The following is a 22,971-nucleotide window of genomic DNA, read 5'->3' on the forward strand; positions in this document are numbered from 1 at the left end:
TGGTCTTGCGATCCCCTCTCACGATTCGCTTTAGAGTCCGACGGTCTCAGTCAACTTCGACTTTCAGCCAGACCTGTGCTTTGCTGCGGACGTTTTTCCTTCTCTTTCAAATGCGGTCATTACTTTGGAGACAGTACCTCTCGACACGCCAAGCATTCGGGCACTTTCTGTTACACTAGCGCCTGCCGTACGAGCACCAACAATTTGGCCTCTTTGAAAATCCGAGATGTCTGCCATTGGTATCAGGTATTCATCAATGTTCTTACAATTCTGCAAAACAAACAGTTAACTTACATTCACATATCACATAACACAAATAATCAGCTACAAAACATTACCATATGTCACGGTTTGCATGTTTATAACATGTTCGAAGATTATGATGCCAAAACGTTAGGTTTCCATTATTTTGTCCAACTCCTGTATGTATATAATATATAAAAAAAAATTTTTCTTTGAATGTAGAATAACTCTGCATGTTGACATAGTATCTTACTCTCTAACTTTTTTTTTTTTTACATTTTAGTAACCCTCTGCCATTGTCCTGTGTATTGCAGGTTCTTCGCAGCTTTAATCACTGCAGTTTTGACTTACCACCTGGCATGGGTTCCAACAGTGATGCCAAATGACCACCCTCCCATAAAGTCTTTTTGTGAAAAGCACACTTCACAGTCCGTTAATCTTCTGGCAAAATCCCATCCATATAACCCTCTGTGGGCGCAGCTTGGTGAGTGCCTATTAGTAGTATAGTCTATACATTTGCTATGGCTTCGTCAGACTATTGGATTCGTCAATTAAAGGAGTAGCACCAAGTTTGTAAGCTAGTGATCACTGGGAGTCTGACTGCTGGTGCCACAACTAATTCCAAGAATGGAGCACCTTCTGAATAGAGCGGGGTCAGCAGACACACAATCACCCCATTCACGGTCTATGGCAGTGTTATCTGCTTCAGTACACCAACACCTCATGTCTTCAGGATTTCCTTAGTATTGCACAGGTATTGGTACAATAGTCTAAGGCCAGGTTCACATTGCATTAACACGGCCCGTTCAACACATAGCGTTGACGGGCTGCGTTAACACATTTCACGTTATGCTATAGCGTTATGCTATACCACTAGCGGTGACGGAGCCTCAGACGCTGCAGCAGTCAGTGAATGATGGCATGTCGCGAACGCGTGCCGCTTTACGGCATGCGTCGCACCACATAATGGGGCTGAATGGTAGCGTTAATGGACTGTGTTACACCGCATTATACCGTGGTGTAACGCAGTCCGTTAAACGGACTGCCATAACGCAGTGTGACCCCAGCCTAAGGAAGTCCCGAAAATCTGCTCTTTTGTTGGTGACTCAAGACTGGAGTGGGGGAACATGGGACTGCCAGAGATGGTCAACTGCAGGAAACTTTTGTGCCAGTTATATAGTGAACTCTAAAGTAAATTGTGTTTCTCATCCTGTCCTGGATTACACACAATCCATTAATTTTATTGGGCACAGAGTAATGTGAAGTCTCTGCAACACCACTGGAGAAATTTTTAAAAGTTGGTTATAACTGGGAAAAGAGTCCAATAAATACTTAACGTCATTGGTCGTAAAATCTGTTTGAGGGCAGTTTCACACGTCCAGATAATTCCGGTACCGGAAAAACCGGTACCGGAGCTGTCCGTGTGCTATCCGTATGTCCATGTGTACCATCCGTGTGCTCTCCATATGCTGTCCGTGTTTTTGAAAAATTATTTTCAATGTTAACACTTTGATTTTTAAAAACGCACACGGACATCATCCGTGTGCGGTACGTGTTTACACGGACCCATTGACTTGTATGGGTCCGTGTGATCCGTGCTGTTGCACAAAAACTGACATGTCAGCGTGTTTTGCACATGGACACACGGTCCGTGAAAACACGCTGACATCTGCATAGACACATTCATTAGAATGTGTCTATGTTTGTCAGTGTCTCCGGTACGTGAGAAAACTGTCACTACACGTACCGGAGACACTGACGTGTGAAACTGCCCTGAGACAGCGGTCCAGGTAGCCACTCTGGCAAAATGTGCCAGAAAATATTATTTAACTGAGCAAAACAAGCTGCCTAATTCTGCACACCTTGATAAAGGGTGGTGTATACACATCACCTGATCTACTTCATCCAATAAGCATTTAAGATTATACAGCTTGGCATTGGAAAATCTGCATTAAAAATATGGTCCGAATACTCACTGGCCTCTGTTTATCCCGGAGAAAAAAAACTAAACCTTGATTCAATAAAATGAGAAAATGGATAAGTTGGCTAGCTCATGTATAGGTCACATCCACTTTACATGATTTATTGGCTTTTTTTGGCTGTCATGCCTTGTCAGCTTATTACTCAGAGAAGTTAACAGCTTCCAGTAAGCTAGTAAAAGGCTCTCATTACTCCAGATTGATGGGTTTTTGTTTTTTTTTTTTTCTGTTCATATTACTTAAAATTTACAGGTTCTGTTCTTTGTTCCAAATGCTAAACCTACATAAACTTTCCTCCCATTTTCCATTACCGTAACAATTCTGTATTCATATCTTTCATGCATGCATACCTCTTCATCAACTAATATTTTGTACAGTGAGTGCTATAAAAAGTTAGTAATGTTTATCAAATGACAAAACTGCAAACAGTGAAATCTGAATTAATGTAATGTTGGGTGTGACCATCATTTTGCCTTCCAAACTGTATCCATTCTCTAGGTATATATGCACAACGTTTTTGAAGGAACTTGGCAGAAGTTGTTTCAAGTGTCATGGAAAACCAACCACAGATATTCTGTAGATTTAGGCTTGCATAAATACTACTTTTCGTAAGACAATACAAACTTGATGTTGATTACTGTGGAGTTATATCATGATTTCCAGGGCTTCCTGTCTTTAGTTTGAAGATAGCTATCGCTGAGAACTGTTTTGAGGTCCTTGTCCTGCTGAAGAATAAATTTGGTGCCCCCCTAACTACATGATAAATTAGAACCTCACTGTATTTCTCATCATTGAGGACCCCATTAATCTTCACCAAATTCCCAACTCCCATTTGCTGAATTGCAGCACAAAACTTTCAATGAACTTCCACCATGCTTTACGGTTTCTGCAGATGTTCATAATTCTGCTTTCCAGTCCTTCAACAAAAAGCTGCCTTCTGTTACAGCAATGTATTTTACATTTTGACTCTTCAGTCAAGTGCACCTGCTGTTTTGTTTTGTTTTTTTTCCTGTACCCCATTTCCAATGTTTGCAGGTATAATTGAGTGGCTTTTCCGTAAACATTTGTGGCAAAAATCTTGTTGAATGGTTTCCAAACTGTCATAAGTTTTTCTTATTGTCTAATTATCCCCTGCAAAATGTGTTCTAGGTGTACAGGCATGCAAAGATGGTGGTCGGGCAATATAACAAACTATACAAATTGTTAAAATCCTAGCTAGATGTCTGTCATACTGACTGGTGGACATTTAATGGCCTGTTTGCACAGACCAATGTCACTTCCATGCGGTCGTTCTGTGCTCATAGAAACTCATTGTTCTCAGCAACACATGACCTGTGCTTAGTCTGTAAATATGTTAAGGCCATGTTCATATGTTCAGCATTTGTAAAATCAGGAGTGAAAAAGAAGGAACGTATAATGGAAACGTGTCACCACGTCTGCATTTTTCACCCACTTCTGGTTTTGACACATAAATACTGATTTAAAATGCTGAATGTGTGAATGTAGCCCATCTATGAACCGTCCTTACAGTCTTTTACACATGTACATTTTGAAGTACCATATATACTCAAGTATCAGCTGAGGCACCTAATTTTACCACAAAAAAACTGGGAAAACCTATTGAGTAAAAGCCCTCATCGTCGTCCTGGTGTGCACTGCCTCCTCATCCCCGGCATTTGAAATGACACAGGCCTATGCTGTCCCTGAGCCCCAGATGGGGGATATACAGTGGCAACCAAACGTTCAGTGTTTTGTTTTTTTTTTTAACGTGTGATTTACTTCCGTCTGGTTGTTGTGATACAATTTTCCTGTTGATGAACTGAAAGTGCATGAAGTTGCCGTCATGCAAGAACTTACGGTAATTTTAACCAAAATCTTTGTAATATAGGCAGGGCTGTGGAGTCGGAGTTAGTTTTGGTCGGAGTCGGTAGAAATGTACCGACTCCAGCTTTAAAAAAAAATTTATTAATATTTCATAATTGAACTTTCATATGAATTTTATAAATGTTACTCAAATATATATGTTCTATCAAACTATGAACAACAGTGATAAGCAGTTCTGCTGGAGATAGAGACATTTCTTACTTCTTGTGTGTCACTGTTATCCACTGCCCTTATCTAATCTTATACTTGGTTAACCTCATGCTGCCCCAACCCCCCTACTTACAATGTATGAAACTAAAAGTGAAAATGTGTTGCAAATTCTTAGTAGTAAAGCTCCTCCTCTAGACTAGATCATACTAGGTGTGCGTCTTCCAAGCATCTCACAGCTGCCTGCTACTCAGAAGAGGAAGACTGTAAGAAGTATTATCCTTTCAACAAACTTTGCATCAGTTAACTGAGTACATGAGGAATAATAACAGTATTACTGACCACTATATTAGTTGTACGACCTGGCAATAATTTTGTACAATTGTTTTTAGGAAAAACAATTGTCATTTGGATTGTGAATGCAGAATTAAAAACCTGAGAATGTCAAAGAAGCATCACATTAAATCAGCTGTATTTGAACATTTCACCATCACTCAAGATAGAAAACATTATGTCTGTCAGTGTATGTTAAATGATCCAGACGAAAACAAATGCTGTGAAGCCAAGATGAGTGCATAATCAGGCAAAGATAAAAATGCTCCTACCAGAGCTTCTAATCTAAAGAGACATTTACAGCGCTTTCATCCAGAAGTACTGAGTGCCCAGCTCTTCTAGCCAAACAAAGGAGCAGAGAACTTTGCAGCCATCAGTTGCAAGATATTTTGTCAGTGACAAAGTTACTGTGACAATGACAGTAGATACAATTAAAAAACAGATCATAGAGCTTGTTGTAAAGGATAGTGTGCCTATTTCATTATTTTCACGACCAGCTTTTATGTGTCTGAATGGGGAAATGGCCCGCAAGCTTGGTGTTTCTCTGGAGAGAGAGAGTATTAGAAAATTAGTAATCGAAGAAGCTTTTAAACAAAAGGAAGAACTTAAAAAAACTCTCAAGGGACGCTTTCTGTTTCTTAAAATGGATGCCTGCACACGTCACAGAGTGAACTATTTTGCCATCAATGTCCGATTTGTTTGTGACAAAAATGAAATAGTTACCAAGACATTGGCAGTAAAAGACACCAAAGCTCATAACACCAGTGAGTTTCTCCAGGTGGAAAAGGTTCTGCAAGACTATGAACTTAAAAAAGAGCAAGTTCTTTCTGTCGTAACTGACAATGCTTCAAATATGATAAGTACTATTAAGCTAATGAATGAGAGTAATGATGGTGACCAGCAGCTAGAAGAACAGTCTGGGTCCACAGACACAAATGTTTGAAATAGAGGAACACAGTATTGTAACTGAGGAGCAAACTGAAGTTGCTTCAGATGAACAGCAACATGATAGTTTAGATCTCGTTGAAACTGTGTCAATATGTTCTTTCATTCATCACATGCGCTGTGTTGTGCATACGCTACAGCTGGCTATAAGAGACAGTCTGCAAGAAGGACATGCTGCTGCACTGATTGGCAAGGTGAGAAAATTGGCTACTGTTGCCAGAACCCCTAAAGTTGACTCAATTTTGAAGAGACGTGCTGGAAAAGGGGCAATTATTGAACAAGCCACACGATGGGGCGGTACTTACTTAATGATTCAGCGCTTGGTTGAACTGAAAACCTTTCTTGTAGACATGGCTATCCCTCAACTGACGCTAAATGAAAGTCAGTGGAATCAGGTGACTGAGCTGGAAAAATTGCTAGAGCACCCATTTACAGTGACTAAAAAATTACAAGCAGAGGACTTAACTCCAGGTATTTTCTTAAAGGAGTGGAAGAACCTGATGTTTCGCCTGTCCCAAAGAGGAGGGTTAATTGCAAGTGGCATTGCTACATCAATGAAACGGAGAGAGGAGCTACTTTTACAAAATAACATTCTTTTGGCAGCTGTTTATGTAGACCCAATGCATCGGATTCTTCTAGATGATCAACAGCTAAGTAAAGGAAAAGAAGCTCTGTTTGAAATAGCAGTAAGGATGAAAGGGTTGCAGAACAGTCAGGAGGAACAAGAAGAATTTGGTCGTCCTGGCACATCTTCACCCTCATCATCAACTGATGAAGAATTTAACTTCGAAAAATATTTGGATCACAAGGACCGTGTAAAGCGTTCCCGCATAGAAGAAGAGTCATCCCCATCAAGGAACACAGCCAGTACATTTCAGCAGAATTTTTCATGTGCACTAAAAGAAATTGAGAAATTTGACCGTTCATCAAAAATAACAGTGCAACAAGCGATTCCTCTGTATCCTGACATTGTCAGAGATGTTGCCCGAGTGGTTACTGCTTTGCCACCAACACAAGTTGGTGTAGAGAGGTTGTTCTCTGCTCTCAAAATAATTAGATCAGTTTTGAGGGCATCCATGAAGGAGGATCTGACAGAGGCAATACTTTTTTCTGAGGACAAATTTAGAGATTTCTTCTTATTAACTGCATAAAAGTGTTTATTGCATATTTACTTAGTTTAGAAAAGTTTATAAAATGTATTTGCTATATTCTAATTGTATTCTAATAAATGTAGTTTTTGCTCTAAGTGGTCTGATTACTTATATGATGGTGAGAAACTGAATAAGCACGATGTTTAATATTTTACAACAGTAAATTTGTTGTTATGAATTGGCCATTTATGAAGGAGTCGGAGCCTGATAAAATCCAGGAGTCGGAGTCGCAACTGTGGCTTACCGACTCCACAGCCCTGAATATAGGTATAGTCACTTTAAGAAAACTGACTGCCAAAAGTCTTGCATTTACTAATTATTGAACAAAACATAGAGAGTAATTCTTTGTTACAATGCCATAGCTTAGTATTTTGTAGCCTAACCTCTTGCTTTAATTACTCCACCACACCAATGGGACATTGACGCCACTCTGGTATAAGACATCTTGAGGGATCTTGTTCCATTTGCAAATCTGCAAACAGTTCATCTTTACTACTCTGGGTACGGACCCCAATTGTCAATCTAACTCCTCCTAAAACTGCTCTATATGGCTTAAATCAGGTGATTGGCTTGGCCATTGCAACAGGTGGACATTTTTCTTTGCTAACCAGTTTTTGACTAAACTGGATGTGTGCTTAGGTTCATTGTCTTGCTGGAATTTCCAGCCCTTGCCTATTTTGGTTTTACCATGTGGCAGCATTACTTTCTCCAGTATATCTTTGTACCTGGTAGCATCCATTTCCATCATTGCTATTCAGAGGGCCAATGGCAGATGCAGAAAAGCAGCCCCAAACCATGACATTGTCACCACCATGTTTCACTGTAGGTATTTGGTACCTTTACATCATTGTCTTCCAATTGGGTGGTATACACGGTGCTTGCCATCACTACTAAAAAGAATGAATTTGGATTCAGCTGTCCATAACACCTGAGACCAATCTGTCTCTTTCCCTTGGCCATGTTTTTTGGTAAGTTCAAGTAGGACCTTCTGGTTCTTTGCTGAGATGAAAGGCTTCTTGACTGGAACTCGTGCATTCAACCCTACTGCTCTTAGCCATCGCACCACAGTTTGGCGGCTCACTTTGACCCCGTATTCTTCATTCTTTAGTGTGAAATCTGTACAGCACTTTTATGGACATCAGATACTGACTTTTTCTTAATAATTTGATAAAACTTTGGAGGAAGTTTTCCATTGTGGTTCACGTCTAGGTTGGTCAGCTGTTCCATAACTTTCTTTTTCTTTCTTTATTATATGTAACGTTTGACTGTGTGAACAGTTGAATTCCAACGTTCCCTCTTTTTGACTCTTGCCTGACTTCACTCTCAGAATAATAAGCTTCCTGACATCTGGTGATAAATTTTGGCTCTTTGTGTTTTTCTGTTAAAACATGGCAAACAAAACAAAGATTTTAGGCAGAATTTAACTACCCATGAAAAAATGCAAAACATTTGGCCCAGCAAATGTTCAAATCATAAAGGGATAAAACCATGTCAAGCAAAACTATTTTCATCCTTGCATCTGACAACCATTGGCTTCTGGTTTACTAAAATCACCAGGAAAATGGCATCACAACCAGACAGATGTAATCACACTTCTGGGAAAAAAAACTTTTGGTCGCCACTGTATTACTAATATTGCCCTGGATGCAGGAAAGCAAGATTTACTGCAAGACCAATATTTCTAATGTCAACAATATTGCTATATAAGATTAAATATAATATGAAAATATTTCAATATTATAAATACTAACAAACCATACCAAATATTCCCAGCATACACAGTACTGATGATGCCACCATACTAACTGTTAAAGGGATTGAGGATAAAATCTATGTAACTTCAGACCTTTGAATCCTCCTAGCACACACGGAGGATTCTCCGGTGACTGCATTGGAGCAGCAGTCATGTGACCACAAGTGTGGCGTTCTCATGTGGTGTATGGCTGAGGCTTGTACTCCTGACAGGGTATGATGTGTTTTACCGTGGCCCAGCTTTCTGTCAGGAGAAGAGTCTTTCTCAAATTACACACACAGGAAACTCCACAATACAATGTCTGCACAGTAACTGCCTCTAGGCAGGAGATGATGATGGTGGTAGTAGAGGGTGCATTTGAGCCCCAGTCATGAAGCAGCCGTAAGAATTTAAAACAGAAGTGTTTTTAACTGATAGTAATGGAGCAAATTATTTACAAACAGCGGGAAACTGAGGTACAGGATTACACTCACGGTTGATGATTGCGGAGTACCTGCAGACAGGCAGATCTCTTCAGCACTGTGCTCTTTCTTCCCTGAGGTAATTCTTCCTCCTAGAGGTACAATGGTAGTCTTCCTCATACGATAAGGGGAGTTAATAGTCTTCATATCAGTCCCCTTTTTAAGCAAAGCAGGCAGGGAGAAAGTAGGTTATTCCTTCACCTACAAAATGGCTTCGTCTTCTCAAGATGTCTGACCACCAACTGCCACTTCGAATTAAAACTATGCCCCAGGACTTGGCTCCTCCCCCTTATGTGACTGTAGAGCTGCAATCATTGGCTGACTGCCCCGAGGTGTTTTTCCAGAACCTTCTGCATATTAAGAGCTGGGTCACCTGATCAAGCCTGGGAGGAGAAGATTAATCCTTTTTTTGTGCTGCCTGTCAGCAGGTCTCACAATGTATTTAAAATGCACTGTCCACATAAATTCACAGCATTTATATGAAAACACTATATATCCGATATCCCATAGAAATGGCCACTTTGTGGGATACCACACAAGTATGTGATTTTTCACACCTCTGTCCACATTCTGAGTAATCGTACCTGGCTTTGCTAATTTCGCTTGTATTGAGCGCAGCCATGCACGTCTAGGCAGCAGGTGACCGCATGTATGCAAATCTCAAACTTATGGTAACATTATCAGGGGCATATCTACAGAAGGTGCGAGAGTTGCAAACTCATCGGGCCCTGGAAGCTAGGGGGCCCCAGAAGTCCCTTTTTGGCTTAAATGACAAATGTGCTTTAGCTTTGAGGCCCATGCTAGTCAAGTTAGGTCACTGCGCAAGATTGCCAACTCCCGCGCTTGCACATTGTAAAGCCTCCGGCGCCTGCGCAGTATGATTTGCACAACTGTGGGCAAAGCATATAATCGCTACTGCGCATGCGTATTTTCCAGCACGGTCAATGCCCCGGAAGTGTGTCCTGCATGTGAAGACTTCCGGGGCATAGACCGCGCTGGAAAATACGGCGGATGCGCAGTAGCGATTATATGCTTTGCCCACAGTTGGGCAAAGCATACTGCGCAGGCTTTACAATGTGCAAGCGCGGAAACCAACGTTATGTGTGATATTCACAGATGAAGATTACGTGCAGCAAGCCGAGGGGGGGGGGGGGGGGGAGAAGGTGACTAAGCCACACCCATCGGACCGGACCGTGGCGATTTGCATACATCCCCAACAAGAGAGAAAAAAGGTATTTATGCCTCAAAGGTGTGGGGTCTGGGGAGTCAAAAGCCCTAATAGAATCCTTATGGGATGAACAATTGGGTGATATCTTTACATAATATCACTAAATATGGGTGACAGATTCCCTTTTAACCTCCGGCTTGGACAACTACTTTAACCAAAAACACTGCCCTAAGGCTAGTTTCACACTAGCGCACTTTACAGGCTGCGCACGGTGCCGCTAAGCCCCACCCCGTCATTTCCTCCTATCGCACACGGCTGTATGCGATCTGCGCACCCTATCTTTAGCATAGGGTGCGCAGACCGTGCGCTAGTAGGATTTTTGCGTGCGCCGAGCGTACCAAAATGCAACATGGTGCTTTGGCGCACCTTCAAAAGTGCGCAGTGCACGCAAAAATCCTACTGATCCTAAAGCTAGGGTGCGCAGATCGCATGCAGCCGTGTGTGATAGGAGGAAATGACCGGGCGGGGTTTAGCGGCGCCGTGCGCTGCCTGTAAAATGCGCTAGTGTGAAACCAGCCTAAGACTGATATTACTATTTTATGATCATTGTATGGTATTAATATCCGTTTTACACCAGTGCTCTGCAGACCACATTCGTGTACTGTGCAGGTTCTCAGTAGTGATGTTCTCGCTGATTGTTATTTGTTCCAGACTATCATGACCTTTCCTTCCATCGAAAAGTCAGACATCTTCACTTTACTGATTTTCTGGGACCCTCCTCACCTTCCACCACCTCTGCACTAACCATAACTTTTGATACCTTATAATAATGCCCCTGTGACCTCTTTATAGTAATGACCCTCAGTGCTTCTTTATTGTAATAATTCTCCTGAGCAGGGGCGTACATAGAAATAACAGACGCCCCATAAAAAGTCTTATCACTTCAGTCAAAAAAGAACAAATCTCTTACCTTTTTAAGAAGTGTATTACAGTATAATTGCCCCACAAGCCTTACAGAGTATTATAGCCCACACAGTAAGATTGTCACCAGAGCCTCCCATACAGCATGGTATCCATCACAGCCCCCAATATATAGTATGAGAGGCACCACCAGTATGAGACACCACAGACCTCCCCACACACAGGATAACCACCACCGGCCCCTATATAAAGTGTATTTTCCACCAAAGTCCCCTGTACAGTATGATGACCCCTCAGCTGCAATACAGTATGATGGCCTCCATAAGCATCCCATACAGTATGATGGTCACCACAGCCTCCAACATATTATAATGTACCCCATAGAGCTCCATGCAGTATAATGTACACCATAGCCACCCTGTGTAGTATGATGGTCCACATCACAGCCCCTCATATAGTATGATGGTCCTTCCAACTGCCCCCTATATAGTATGATGATCTCTTCAGCACCCTCATATAGTATGATTTTACACCCCTTGGCTACATATTTTTTTTTTTATGATGGTACACCTCACAGCTGTTATATAGTATTATGGTAAACTCAACAGTCCCCCTTATAGTATGATAGTTCACCTCATAGCCCCTATATAGTATGATGGTCCACCTCAGTCCCCCATATAGTTTGATGGTAGCCCCAAGAGCTCCCAAGGTAGTATGATGGTACCCCCAACAGTACACTATATAGTATGGTGGTCCACCTCACAACCTCTTGTATGTACTCTGAGGTCCAACTCTCAGCACCCTGTATGGTGTGATAGTATCCCACAGCACCCTAAAAATTTAATAAAATCCCTATACTCTCCTAATACAGACACCTCATCCTCTGCAGCATCTCTCTCTCCTCTTCTATCCATTCTCGCAGTGGATGTTGGCAGCACACTGCAGTGACCTTTATTGCACTGCTCAAGTCTCCTGCTTGGTGCTGGCCTTCAGCTACAGTAGCCACAGACAGAAGGGATGCCCGTGGGCTGCTTGGGTAAATGGTGGAGGCAAGGACATTATGCTCCGTCACAACTGTTAACAGATTCTAGACACAGATTCTGTTAACAACTTAGAGGACAGGGCGACCCACCCCATGACCACACAGGCCCTTCTGGCACTTGTCAGATGGCCAGTCTGGCCCTGCTTCCATCCTTATCCTTGCTTACATGGCTCCTCATTCCTATTCTGGTATGCATGGCTCCTCATTCCTATTCTGGTATGCATGGCTCCTCATTCCTATTCTGCTAAGCATGGCCTCCATCAAAAACATATAAAATAAATAAACCATTATACTTGCCTTTCTGCGCTCCTTTGCAGCGTCTTGTTCCGGTGCTAGCAGCTGCTCTTATGCTTGTAAGCATCGCATAGCAGGGACATTATGCACTGCTCACAAGCAGAGCACAGCTGCCAGAATACTGTGTGTGGAGGGCAGTGATTATTCATTCCTATTAAGTAGTGCACAGTGTCAGCTGCCGGGCGGTCACGTGTGCCCACTAATTAAGAGAAATGAATATTCGGCTCTCTCCATGCCCATGGGAGTGGAGAGAGGGGAATACTCATTTCTCTTAAGTAGCGGGCACACATGACAGCCGAGCAGCAGGAGCCGGCTGCTGCAGCTGACACTGTGTGCACAATTACAGAGAAATGAATATTCAGTATTCGAGTATATACGGTAATTAAAAACAAAAAAATGGGCTTAAAACAATCAAGGCTCTGTCAACATGTAGTAGTGAGAGGACATAGACAAATCTGCCACAACCAGTGTTCATACAATGTTTACATAGCCAAAACTGTGGTGATGCTTTTCCTTATTTGCAATGTTCTTTGTTCGGTTACAGCTTTAAGCTGTCCATGCTGATCAGGGAGGTAACTGCTATCTATCCTGACTTTCTCATACACAAGCATGTAAACATTAAAAAAATAAATAAATAAAAAAAAAACCAAAAAAAAAAAAAAAACGGGAGATTGGTGAAAGCCACTACCAAATTCCTCTAGCAGCAGGATGACTCCTCTAAAAGGAAATTGACGTTCCAAATGCCCTACTGTTCTCTCGCCAACATCTCCTGGTGGAGATAGTCAGGTGATCCCAATACATATCAGATGGTTGACTTTAATCGAATGTATGTGGGGCTCTTTAGGCTCGGGCACATCTAGCTGCTATTCTGTGATAAATCTATCGCATGCATTTTTCTGTTATAAGTAGCAAAGAGTAAGGAGGGCACCGCTAATAATAAAAGTCAGGGATACACCAATAGTCAGTATGAAGAAGTAATGCAAAAAAGAGAAAGATACTGACCAAGAAATGGGATCACCACTATCAAAACTCAACATATAAATTTTATTAGATCACTCAGACAAAAAGACAATGTAAAAACATTTAAAAAGTCACAAAATGACAATTAAAACCTTGTGGGTTAATAATATAACCCTAACAGACTCCCCTCTCATCTGAGGTAATGATAGAAACTGACAAATGGACCATGTGATATCAAGCATATGGTACAATCACAAAGATGTTAGTGCTCCAATTGGGGTTTTCTATCAAACAAAAACCGCTAAGCTCAATAAATATATACACAGTGCATTAATGTATTAGCAATATCAGTTATTTATGAAACATTGATAAATGCACTGTGGGACCAAAAACCATGAAAATACAATGTGCTAAGGCATGCACCAGATGTCAAAACAACCCCCTAAATCAGAGAAGGACATAGTATGGAGGTAAAAAATAAAGACATATGTCTGTGCCCTGAAATTATACATTCAGAGCCCAATGGACAACCTCCAAAAAAGTGCATACAATATGCACTAGGTGCTGTGGCAGCATACTATACCCAAACAAGGGGGAGCCTGTGGACGTGCCCGACGCGTGTCGCTACCGTCATCTGGTGCATGCCTTAGCACATTGTATTTTCATGGTTTTTGGTCCCACAGTGCATTTATCAATGTTTCATAAATAACTGTGATATTGCTAATACATTAATGCACTGTGTATATATTTATTGAGCTTAGCGGTTTTTGTTTGATAGAAAACCCCAATTGGAGCACTAACATCTTTGTGATTGTACCATATGCTTGATATCACATGGTCCATTTGTCAGTTTCTATCATTACCTCAGATGAGAGGGGAGTCTGTTAGGGTTATATTATTAACCCACAAGGGTTTAATTGTCATTTTGTGACTTTTTAAATGTTTTTACATTGTCTTTTTGTCTGAGTGATCTAATAAAATTTATATGTTGAGTTTTGATAGTGGTGATCCCATTTCTTGGTCAGTATCTTTCTCTCTTTTTTTTGAATTTTTCTATTATAGTATGTATCCCACATGCACAATAGATGAACGTTTGTCAAACCTGCTAATATTGACTGGTTCTGCTGATGGTATAACCGCTGAGGGGTCCCCTGTCTTGCTCCCCAACATATGCTGGTGTAGATGAGGATCCAGCATGTCTGAGTTCAGACTGCTGAACCTTTTGTTCTCTAAGAAAAGCTTCTGCCAGAGGTGTTTGAGTGGCTCTCTATGGAAAAATCTGGCAAAATGGCTGCCAGCGGAATGATTTGCTGGACAGTCGTTCAGCCAACAGCTAGCTAAGGTGTATGGGTGCACTTTATATAGACACTAATACCATAATGTAAATGGTTGTACTGGAATGGAATTTGTACTAAGACCTCATATCTGTTACTTTTCAGGTGATCTATATGGGGCTATAGGATCCCCTGTCAGAATGACTCGAACTGTTGTTGCAGGAAAGCGTAAAGAGTTGGTGCAGCGTATCTTGTACATTCTTACCTATTTCATTCGTTGCTCTGAACTTCAGGAGAACCATCTGGTGCACAGCAGAGCCCTAAAGAAAGGGGAGCAGATGGTTCAGGGCAGTAATGTCACTACGTCGCTGGAGAAGGGTGAGGTGGAAGACTCAGATTATGTGCTCATCACACTGAACAAGGAGTCTGCCCTGTTGGCTCCTTCATTGCCCTGTAATGTTGGTGGTGGATCACCTCTAAGTGGACTTGAACCCTCTAACACTTCTGTAGCAAGGGAGCATACAACTGATGGCTGCTCTCCTTCAACACAGAGAAGTGCGAAGTCATCTACTAGCCATGAAGCTAATTTAGGTGATGGAGGTTCTTGTAAAAAACTTATAACACTGGTTAAAGAAGCCAAAGTAGAGACCTTGGTTTCAGTCACACGAACTCCAGTTTACAAAGTTGAAGATATGTTTACCTCTAATTCTCTAGCATCCCAATTTAAAAGCCATCACCATGCTGGCCAGTACAACAAGAAGGCTAGCGCTCCAGTGCAGCTGTCTGATTGGGCTAAGGAAGTACTTCGAGCCAACCAGAAAGACAAGCGATCTTCTCCCGGGAAAGTAAACTACACAGTGGGCTACTCCTCACCATCAATCACTGATGTTGAGACCTGCAGGAAGGAACTAGATGAGAATGGAAAGTCAGTACACTGCAAATCTGAACAGCCCGCTGCTCCCAAACCTTACTCGCTCGCGGCTGACAGGAGGACGCTGATGCATTCACGTATCCCCTCCTGTGAGGGAGGGTCCAGCTTATTTGACGAGTATTTTGTAGAGGGTAACAGCATTGAAACAAATACAGTAGAATCTCTTCCTGGTCATTCGCTATTATCAGAAAAATGCTTTGTCTCTACTATAGTGGAGGATAATTGCACATCAGAAAGAACTTGTGAAAAAGACCAGACAGGTCCGGTTAACACTAAAGCACATCCTCCCCAGAAAACCTCCCAAACTGTCCCCTGTGGGGATCCTGTAAGAAGGACTGGAGGCCAGCTGGAGGGAAACATTCCAAGGAATAGAAGTTATGACAGTGCTCTGGGTCAGAGTGAAGAGGAGCTGAATGCAGGACGCCCGCTTCTAGAAAGCCAGGACCACAGCAACGGCCATGCGGAAGTGGAACTGCCACTGCCTAGGTAAGACATACAGTCCAATATTGGCAATAAATGAGTACTGTCTATAGTGAAGAGAACCTGCAGCTACATTGCGGCATAATCAAAGATCCATATTTTCTCAATGTACTTTAGTGCTTTGACTTTACTGCCAAGCGCTGATCCTGTGTTCTACCTCACACAACCTATTAAAGGCGCACTACATGCTAAATTGTTGCAGTAGGTGGAAGGCCAATTTGTCTAATCAACATTTGGTCTGATGCCAGTCAGTGTGTACATGAATGTGTGTAGACTATGGTACAGGCTATCACAGGAGCCAATGTCTGACTATCTTTCTCCCAATGTTGCTACACACCAGGAACCTGTATATATTTTGCTTTCTTTGTAGAAGTCAAATTTATAAAATCTAATATTAAACAATAGTGTTTAACCTTTGTTGCATTTTCTGAAATACTTCAGTTTTTGTTTTTGACTAATATTGTAATATAATACAGTATATTTAAAGTATAATTGCCGTTTATAAAATGTATATATTCTTTCCCTTATGCGCCTAGGTCTGATGTCATCAGTAGCTCAAGTGTTAAAAACTTTGGGAGGTCTCTGTTTGGTGGCTACTGCTCTTCCTATATGCCTGATATGGTGCTGCATGGTATCGCAAGTGCGGAGAAGCTGAAGTCCTGCTTGTCGGACAGCCTGGCTCACGCAACCCATGTATGTCAATGTACACCGCCTGGGAAAACAACCCACTATAAGGATCTGTTCAAATTGGTGTAGAAGTGAAAAGACACTGATGTGAACAAGCCTATAAACGGCATTTGGGATGACTTGTGTTTGTTTTTCTTTTATTCTAGCACCCTGTCCTCGATGAACCTCTAGCAGAAGCTGTCTGCATAGTGGCTGACACTGATAAATGCAGTGTTCAGGTTGTCAGCAGCCAGAAGCCAACAGTGGACCATGTGAAGCTTGGTACTGATGTCCTGGTGTCCAGCCAAGTGTGCAGTTTGCTTCAGTCTATTTTACAACTCCATAAGCTAAAAGTGCCCCCTGTATTTGTAAGTATTCAGTATTTGCAAGAAAGCATAGTTGTAGATAGCAGGCTGTATGTACTTAAAGACAGAAACCAAATTCCCAAGTGTTGGACTCCAATTTCAACCACTTCACCTCCAGGCCATTTTCTGTTTTTTCGTTGTTCACTACTTCTTCCAAGAGCCATAACTTCTTTTTTTTTTTTTTTTTTTCTTTTCCCGTCAATATGGCCATGTGAGGGCTTGTTTTTTCAGGGACGAATCGTACTTTTGAACAACACCATTGATTTTTTTTTTTTTTTTTTTTCCATATCGTGTACTGGAAAACTGGAAAAAAAATTCCAAGTGCTGTGAAATTGCATAAAAAGTGCAATTCCACAAATGTGTTTTTTGGTTATTTCCTTTCACCATGTTCACTAAATGTTAAAACGGACCTGCCATTATGATTCTCTGGGTTAAGAGCTCGCAGATACCAAACGTGTAGGTTTTTTTTTTTTTTTTTTTTTTTTTTTGTAGTTTAAAAACAAAAAAAAATCCAAAGGTTCTTTAGAAAAAAAAGCGCCATTTTCAGAGTCCCATAGCATCTCCATTTTTTGGGATCTGGGGCTGTGTGAGCGCTTATTTTTTGCGCACAGAGCTGACCTGTTTATCAATACCATTTTGGGTTGGATACGATATTTTGACCACCTGTTGCATCTTATTGCAATGTTGCGGTGACCCAAAAAAATATAATACTGGTGTTCTCGCATTTTTTTTCGTTGCGCCATTTACCGATTTGATTTTTTTATATTTTGATCAGAAGCTTCTAAACTCGGCAATAATAAATTGTTTTTTTTTCCATTTCTAGCTTCAATAGTCTCCTTGGGAGACTTGAAGCTGCGATCTTACGATTGCTTGTGCTACCCATAACGTTGCTTCATCCCTGCAATGTGTAGCAGAATTGATCTGCTATCAACGCCAGCCGCGGAGCGCCTCTCATAGCAGGTCAGCAATGACCACCACAGGGGTCTCCTGCAGATCCTGGATTGTCATGCCACCCCATTGGCGCACTGTAGTCATGTGACAGGGGTGCCAATAGGTGGAGCTAGTGACTTCCATTGCAGTCATGTTAAATGCTGCATTCGGAGACTGACTGCAGCATTTAACATGTTAACCGATGCGGGTGGATCGCGTTTCCACCCGCGGCTGTTGAAGGACTTTTTTCCAATCCCGCACTCAAAAAAATCTATACATGCTGTTTAATGGTATGTGCACACCTTAAGTATTTGATGCAGAAATTTCTGCACTATTTTTTGCATCTCTTGGCAAGAAAAATGCAGCTGCAAATGTGAGGTTTTGATGCAGATTTTTCCCCACTCTTTATTATGAACCAAATCTGCAGCAAAAACGCTGAAAGAATTGACATTCTGCAGATTTAAATCCGCAAGTCAAAAATGAGCAACGTGTGCATAAGGATTCTCATTCATTTTGCCTGAATCCTTCAGGTTTTGTGACGAATAGCTTTCCGTATATTTATCTGGTACATGGCTGATCATGCACAGATTGGAGAAATTCCTTCTAGGCAATATGCATTTTATTATTTGAACTTCAAAAAGGGAATAGTCTGTGTAAGTAAGAGCAGTAGTCCTTGTAGCTCTTCTTGGTGTCACTTTATATTAGAACAGAGCTTTTAGCAGATGAGTGAGAGCTTAATCTCCTCCCACCTAGTCTGACAGGTGCTCAGGGTCTCGTGCTGCTGAAATCTCTCACTGCACGCTACAAGCTGCTGCAGCAGTCAGGATGGGTGAAGAATTAGTACTCTTGGCCTCAGGCATCCCATTGTAGATGTCTCTTTATCCCTGATCTTAAGATGAGGATTTTGCCACTCTGACAAGGAAAAACAAAGTACACCAGCCTCATCAGGTCTGAGATCTAGTTATTAACCTGTGCGGCTTGTATTTTCAAATCTGACAGATATCAGGGGAACCCTCTCGGATATTATATATTTATGTCTGTATAATCTTGGTGTTTTCAACGTTGAGTGTAGATTCCATTTTTATTACTTGAGGCCTTTAAGGTTTTATTTGATATTTTAAACAAATCATATTTTAGTATACCGTATCTAACAATTGTTTTTTCTCCCCATTAGTGTGTGATGCATCTCGAGGACAAGTTACAAGAGTTGTATTTAAAGAGTAAAATGCTGTCAGAGTACCTGAGAGGACACACTAGAGTCCATGTAAAGGAGCTGGGAGTCGTGTTGGGGTGAGCATTTCCGACTGATAATTGCTTCATGAGCCGTTGTGATGAATGTCTCCTGCTTCTGATCCAGGGCATAGGCTACTTATGTACGATATAGCATGATTCTCATTATCAGTCTTAATATAGTGTACTCAACAAATGTTAGTTACTATAGTATCAGATTGGGTTCACCTGGTGATGGTTTTTATATTTATTTCTTCTGTTGCGATATAAATTATGGAGAGGTGCTCAGTAAGTAATTATACGGTGACAATTGGTGGGACTTCCCTTGTAAGGTAAGAAAATTTGGCTTTTGGCTCTAAGGAAAATTGGCAATTGGTTCTGAAATCTCCCAAACTTATGTAAAATGTAGAGTAAAGAAATGTATGAAAAATTAATGCAAAAAATGAAGACAAGACACAAGGACATGTATCCCATACTGTAGTGAAAGCCTTCACTATGGCTGACTGGTGATATCTGTGAGCATTGTGGCTGGTGAGTCCAGTAACTTCTCTGGTGCCTTCATGACTGGGCTGTTTGTTTGGTTTTTTTTGTCCATGCCCCCCATCCCGTGCAAATAACCATTTGAGAGCTTGTTTTTTGGTGGGCCGAGACATGAGCCGTTGTGAAGGGGTTAAAGGGAATCTCACCAAGTTGGTTTCCTAATCTTGAGAGCACCATAGAGCAGAATGAAGGTCTCCAACCCTGCTTTGTTCATTGGGGGGGGGGGGGGAAGCCATGTAAAGTAGACTTTAACAAATAGATATTGGAATAAGTTCACAAATGTATGTTTAAAAAAAAAAAAATTCCTGTGTTGAGAATCTTATAAATGTGCCCCTGCGATGTGCTGTCTGACCATGCAAGAACATAGTCTGATCCTACCACATCTGCTGCTTTCTGTGAGGTAAAACATTTCACTGTCCATAAGAAAAGCGTCACTCGCTGCTCCTAGTGCAATCCTTTGTTCAAGAACATGAATACATGGCGGCGGGAGATGTGTGAAGAGAAGATCTGACTATGTCAGTTTTGCACTGCGTGCGCTTCCACGAGTCTGGCCATAGAATCTGTTTTTTGTCACAGGTTTTTGCTGCCCAAGTTGAGGACAACATAGTAGTGCAGATTATCTCTAAGCTGGCTGCACACATTAGGTTTTCACATCCCAAATAAAAGGGAACCTGTCAGTAGAAATAACGCTGTTAATCTGTAGCTATGGGGTTAATCTGCAGGTTAATAGTGTTATGCAGTCCGGTGCCTGCACACAGCCGAATTCGGGGGGAGAAAATGATCTTTATTCTCCCCTGCAGCATTAGGCATAGTCATGTGATGGAGGCGGCACTGGTTCAGTCACCGCTCTGAAAATGCAGAGCAGAGGTTGTAACCCCATCCCCGTCTGACTGACAGCTCAGCCCCTACGACTGACTGAATACCAATTGAAGGCGGGAGAATACAGATAGGTTTATTCGGTCGTCCATGACAGCACCACCTGAGAGAGGGGATCCGCCCTTCTTAGGAACAGGAAACCTACAGATACAAAAGGGCGGCACCTCTCCCACGCATCAGTTGGTTTCCTGTTCCTAACAAGGACAGAACTCCCTACAGATCGTCCGTCATGGATAACCGAATCCCAGGCCAGCGGACCGACTCAGGTAGCGGGGGGTTCTCCTACCTCGGTCTCGCTGGGGGCCCTGGATGCGCCACGGTGGGTCCGGGTAGGATTTCCACGACAGTGGTAAGAGCAGGCGGAGACAGGGTCCGGCGGTCGCCTTCTCCACGGGGCCGGTGAGGTAAGCGGGTCCCCCTGTGTCTCCTTCCCCCGGGGGTGCGGTCCGTTCGGGCGGGCGCCGCCGGCGGTGTCCCACAAAGGGAGCGGCGGTTCCGAGCCGGCGGCGCAGTGCTAGCCCCTTGCCGCGCGTCCCTGCGGCCTCTATCGCGCGGTGGAAGTGAAGCGGCGAAGGGGGCGGGGCCTAGCGCCGAAACCGGAAGTCGGATGCCGGCGGCTTCCGGTTGTGGTGAACGCGCGCCGATGCGCGCCCGCCGCCTGAGGGGGCCGGGCACCTGAAGGGGAGGGGGAGGATCGCGGGGAGCGGTCCAATGGGGGGCCCGAACACCGGACAGAGTTCCTGCTGATTTGGAGGGGGAGCCTTCTTAAGACAGAAGGCATCGCTGCTGAGGTGCTTCTGGAGGCCCAGCGATGGACACAACAGAAGCCCCCATGGACCCACAAGAGGTGCAGCCCGTGGCAAAGCGCCCCAGTGACCAACCTAAGAGGAAGGAGGGACGTTCGAGTGGACGGAGCCACAGCAGTTCCTCTAGGTCAAAGGATCCTCCCGCAGCCCCCCATGATCCGGTACCTGTCCTCATCTGCAAGGGTAAGAGATCTGCGAGAATGTACCCTGATGCAGTGTCCCCTTATGTGTTTGATTCTCAGGGGAAGAAGGCCACAGGGAAGCAGAAGCACAAGGAATGTGCCCTCTGTAGTTGCCCCTTACCAGATGGCCACCCCAAGAGATTGTGTCAGTCTTGCGTGAGACAGACGGTAGGGACGGAGATGAGGGGTAGAACGTGAGTTGAGTATCAGACTCTTACACTCTTTCCTATTTATGCAGGTAGCGGAAGAAGCTCCAAGCTTCGCTACAGACCTGAGGCAATTAATCAGGACTGAAATAAAAGCCCTATCAAAAGAAGGTTCTTCTAAAAGAAGACGAGCTAGTGTTTCAGGCTCAGAGTCTTCAGTCGGCCCTAGGAAGGAAGATATCTCCTCAGAGTCCTCGGCCTCCTCTTCTTCTTCCGAAGAGGATTCCAGCCGGTTCTGCTTTCCCTTGGACCAAATGGATAAATTAATTAAAACCATAAGGTCAACCATGGGGGTAGAAGAAAAAAAGACAGAATTGTCTGCTCAGGACATTATGTTCGGGGGTCTAGACCCCAGAAAACAAAGGACTTTTCCACTAAACGAAAAAGTCCAGAGCCTGATAGACAGGGAGTGGAAAAAAACGGAAAAAAGGGGTTCTATGCCGCCTGCTTTCAAGCGTAGATACCCCTTTGAGGACCCAATAGTAAATCGATGGGATAAGGCCCCCAAGCTGGATGCAGCGGTAGCTAAGGCCTCAAAGTCAGCTATACCCTTCGATGATTATGGCCTCCCTTAAAGACCCCCTAGATAAAAAGGCAGATTCCTTTTTAAAGGGCACATGGGAGATGTCAGCAGGCGCCCTAAGGCCAGCAATAGCAGCCACGTGTGCAGCCAGATCCATGATGGTCTGGCTGGATCAATTGGACTCTCAGCTAAAGGATGGAACCTCGCGAGCCTCCATCCGTAAGTCTCTTCCAATTATCCAGAATGCTGCTGCCTTTCTGGCAGATGCCTCGGCGGACTCAGTAAGAATGGCGGCTAGGTCTGCAAGTTTGTCTAATTCGGCCCGAAGAGCCCTCTGGTTAAAATGCTGGCCGGGAGATATTCAAGCCAGGTCCCGTCTCTGTTCTATCCCCTGTGAGGGTGAATACTTGTTCGGCCCTGTCCTAGACGAACTGTTAGAGAAGGCCGGGGATGAGAAAAAGAAATTTCCGAGTCTGCCGAATACATCCTGGAGACGTCCCTTTTCTAGGAAAGGGTATTCCCGCAGGAGACAGGCCAGAGATCAGAACAGATGGGACAACAAAAAAACCAGAGGTACGGGCTTCATGTATGGAGGAGGGGGGCGCCAAGGTGGTTCATCACGGGATAATAAGAAGCCGCCCCAATGACTAGTGGCTCCGGTAGGAGGAAGATTATCTGCCT

The 22,971-nt window shown here is 43.0% G+C and overlaps 1 protein-coding gene across 4 annotated transcripts in view; it reads left to right on the forward strand.

The window, feature by feature from the left end:
- Positions 1–22,971, forward strand: part of FNIP2 (folliculin interacting protein 2) — a 148,215-nt gene that overhangs the window by 116,953 nt on the left and 8,291 nt on the right. For all 4 annotated transcript variants that reach the window (XM_073576650.1, XM_073576676.1, XM_073576666.1 and 1 more), the window contains 5 exons: positions 558–727; positions 14,721–15,972; positions 16,503–16,659; positions 16,800–17,000; positions 19,102–19,217. In XM_073576650.1, coding sequence (XP_073432751.1) covers positions 558–727; positions 14,721–15,972; positions 16,503–16,659; positions 16,800–17,000; positions 19,102–19,217 — 1,896 coding nt within the window. The remainder of the gene's footprint in view (positions 1–557; positions 728–14,720; positions 15,973–16,502; positions 16,660–16,799; positions 17,001–19,101; positions 19,218–22,971) is intronic.

Source organism: Dendrobates tinctorius, unplaced genomic scaffold (assembly GCF_039654945.1).
Source record: "Dendrobates tinctorius isolate UK_male_01 unplaced genomic scaffold, ASM3965494v1 ptg000008l, whole genome shotgun sequence".
Taxonomy (NCBI): domain Eukaryota; kingdom Metazoa; phylum Chordata; class Amphibia; order Anura; family Dendrobatidae; genus Dendrobates; species Dendrobates tinctorius.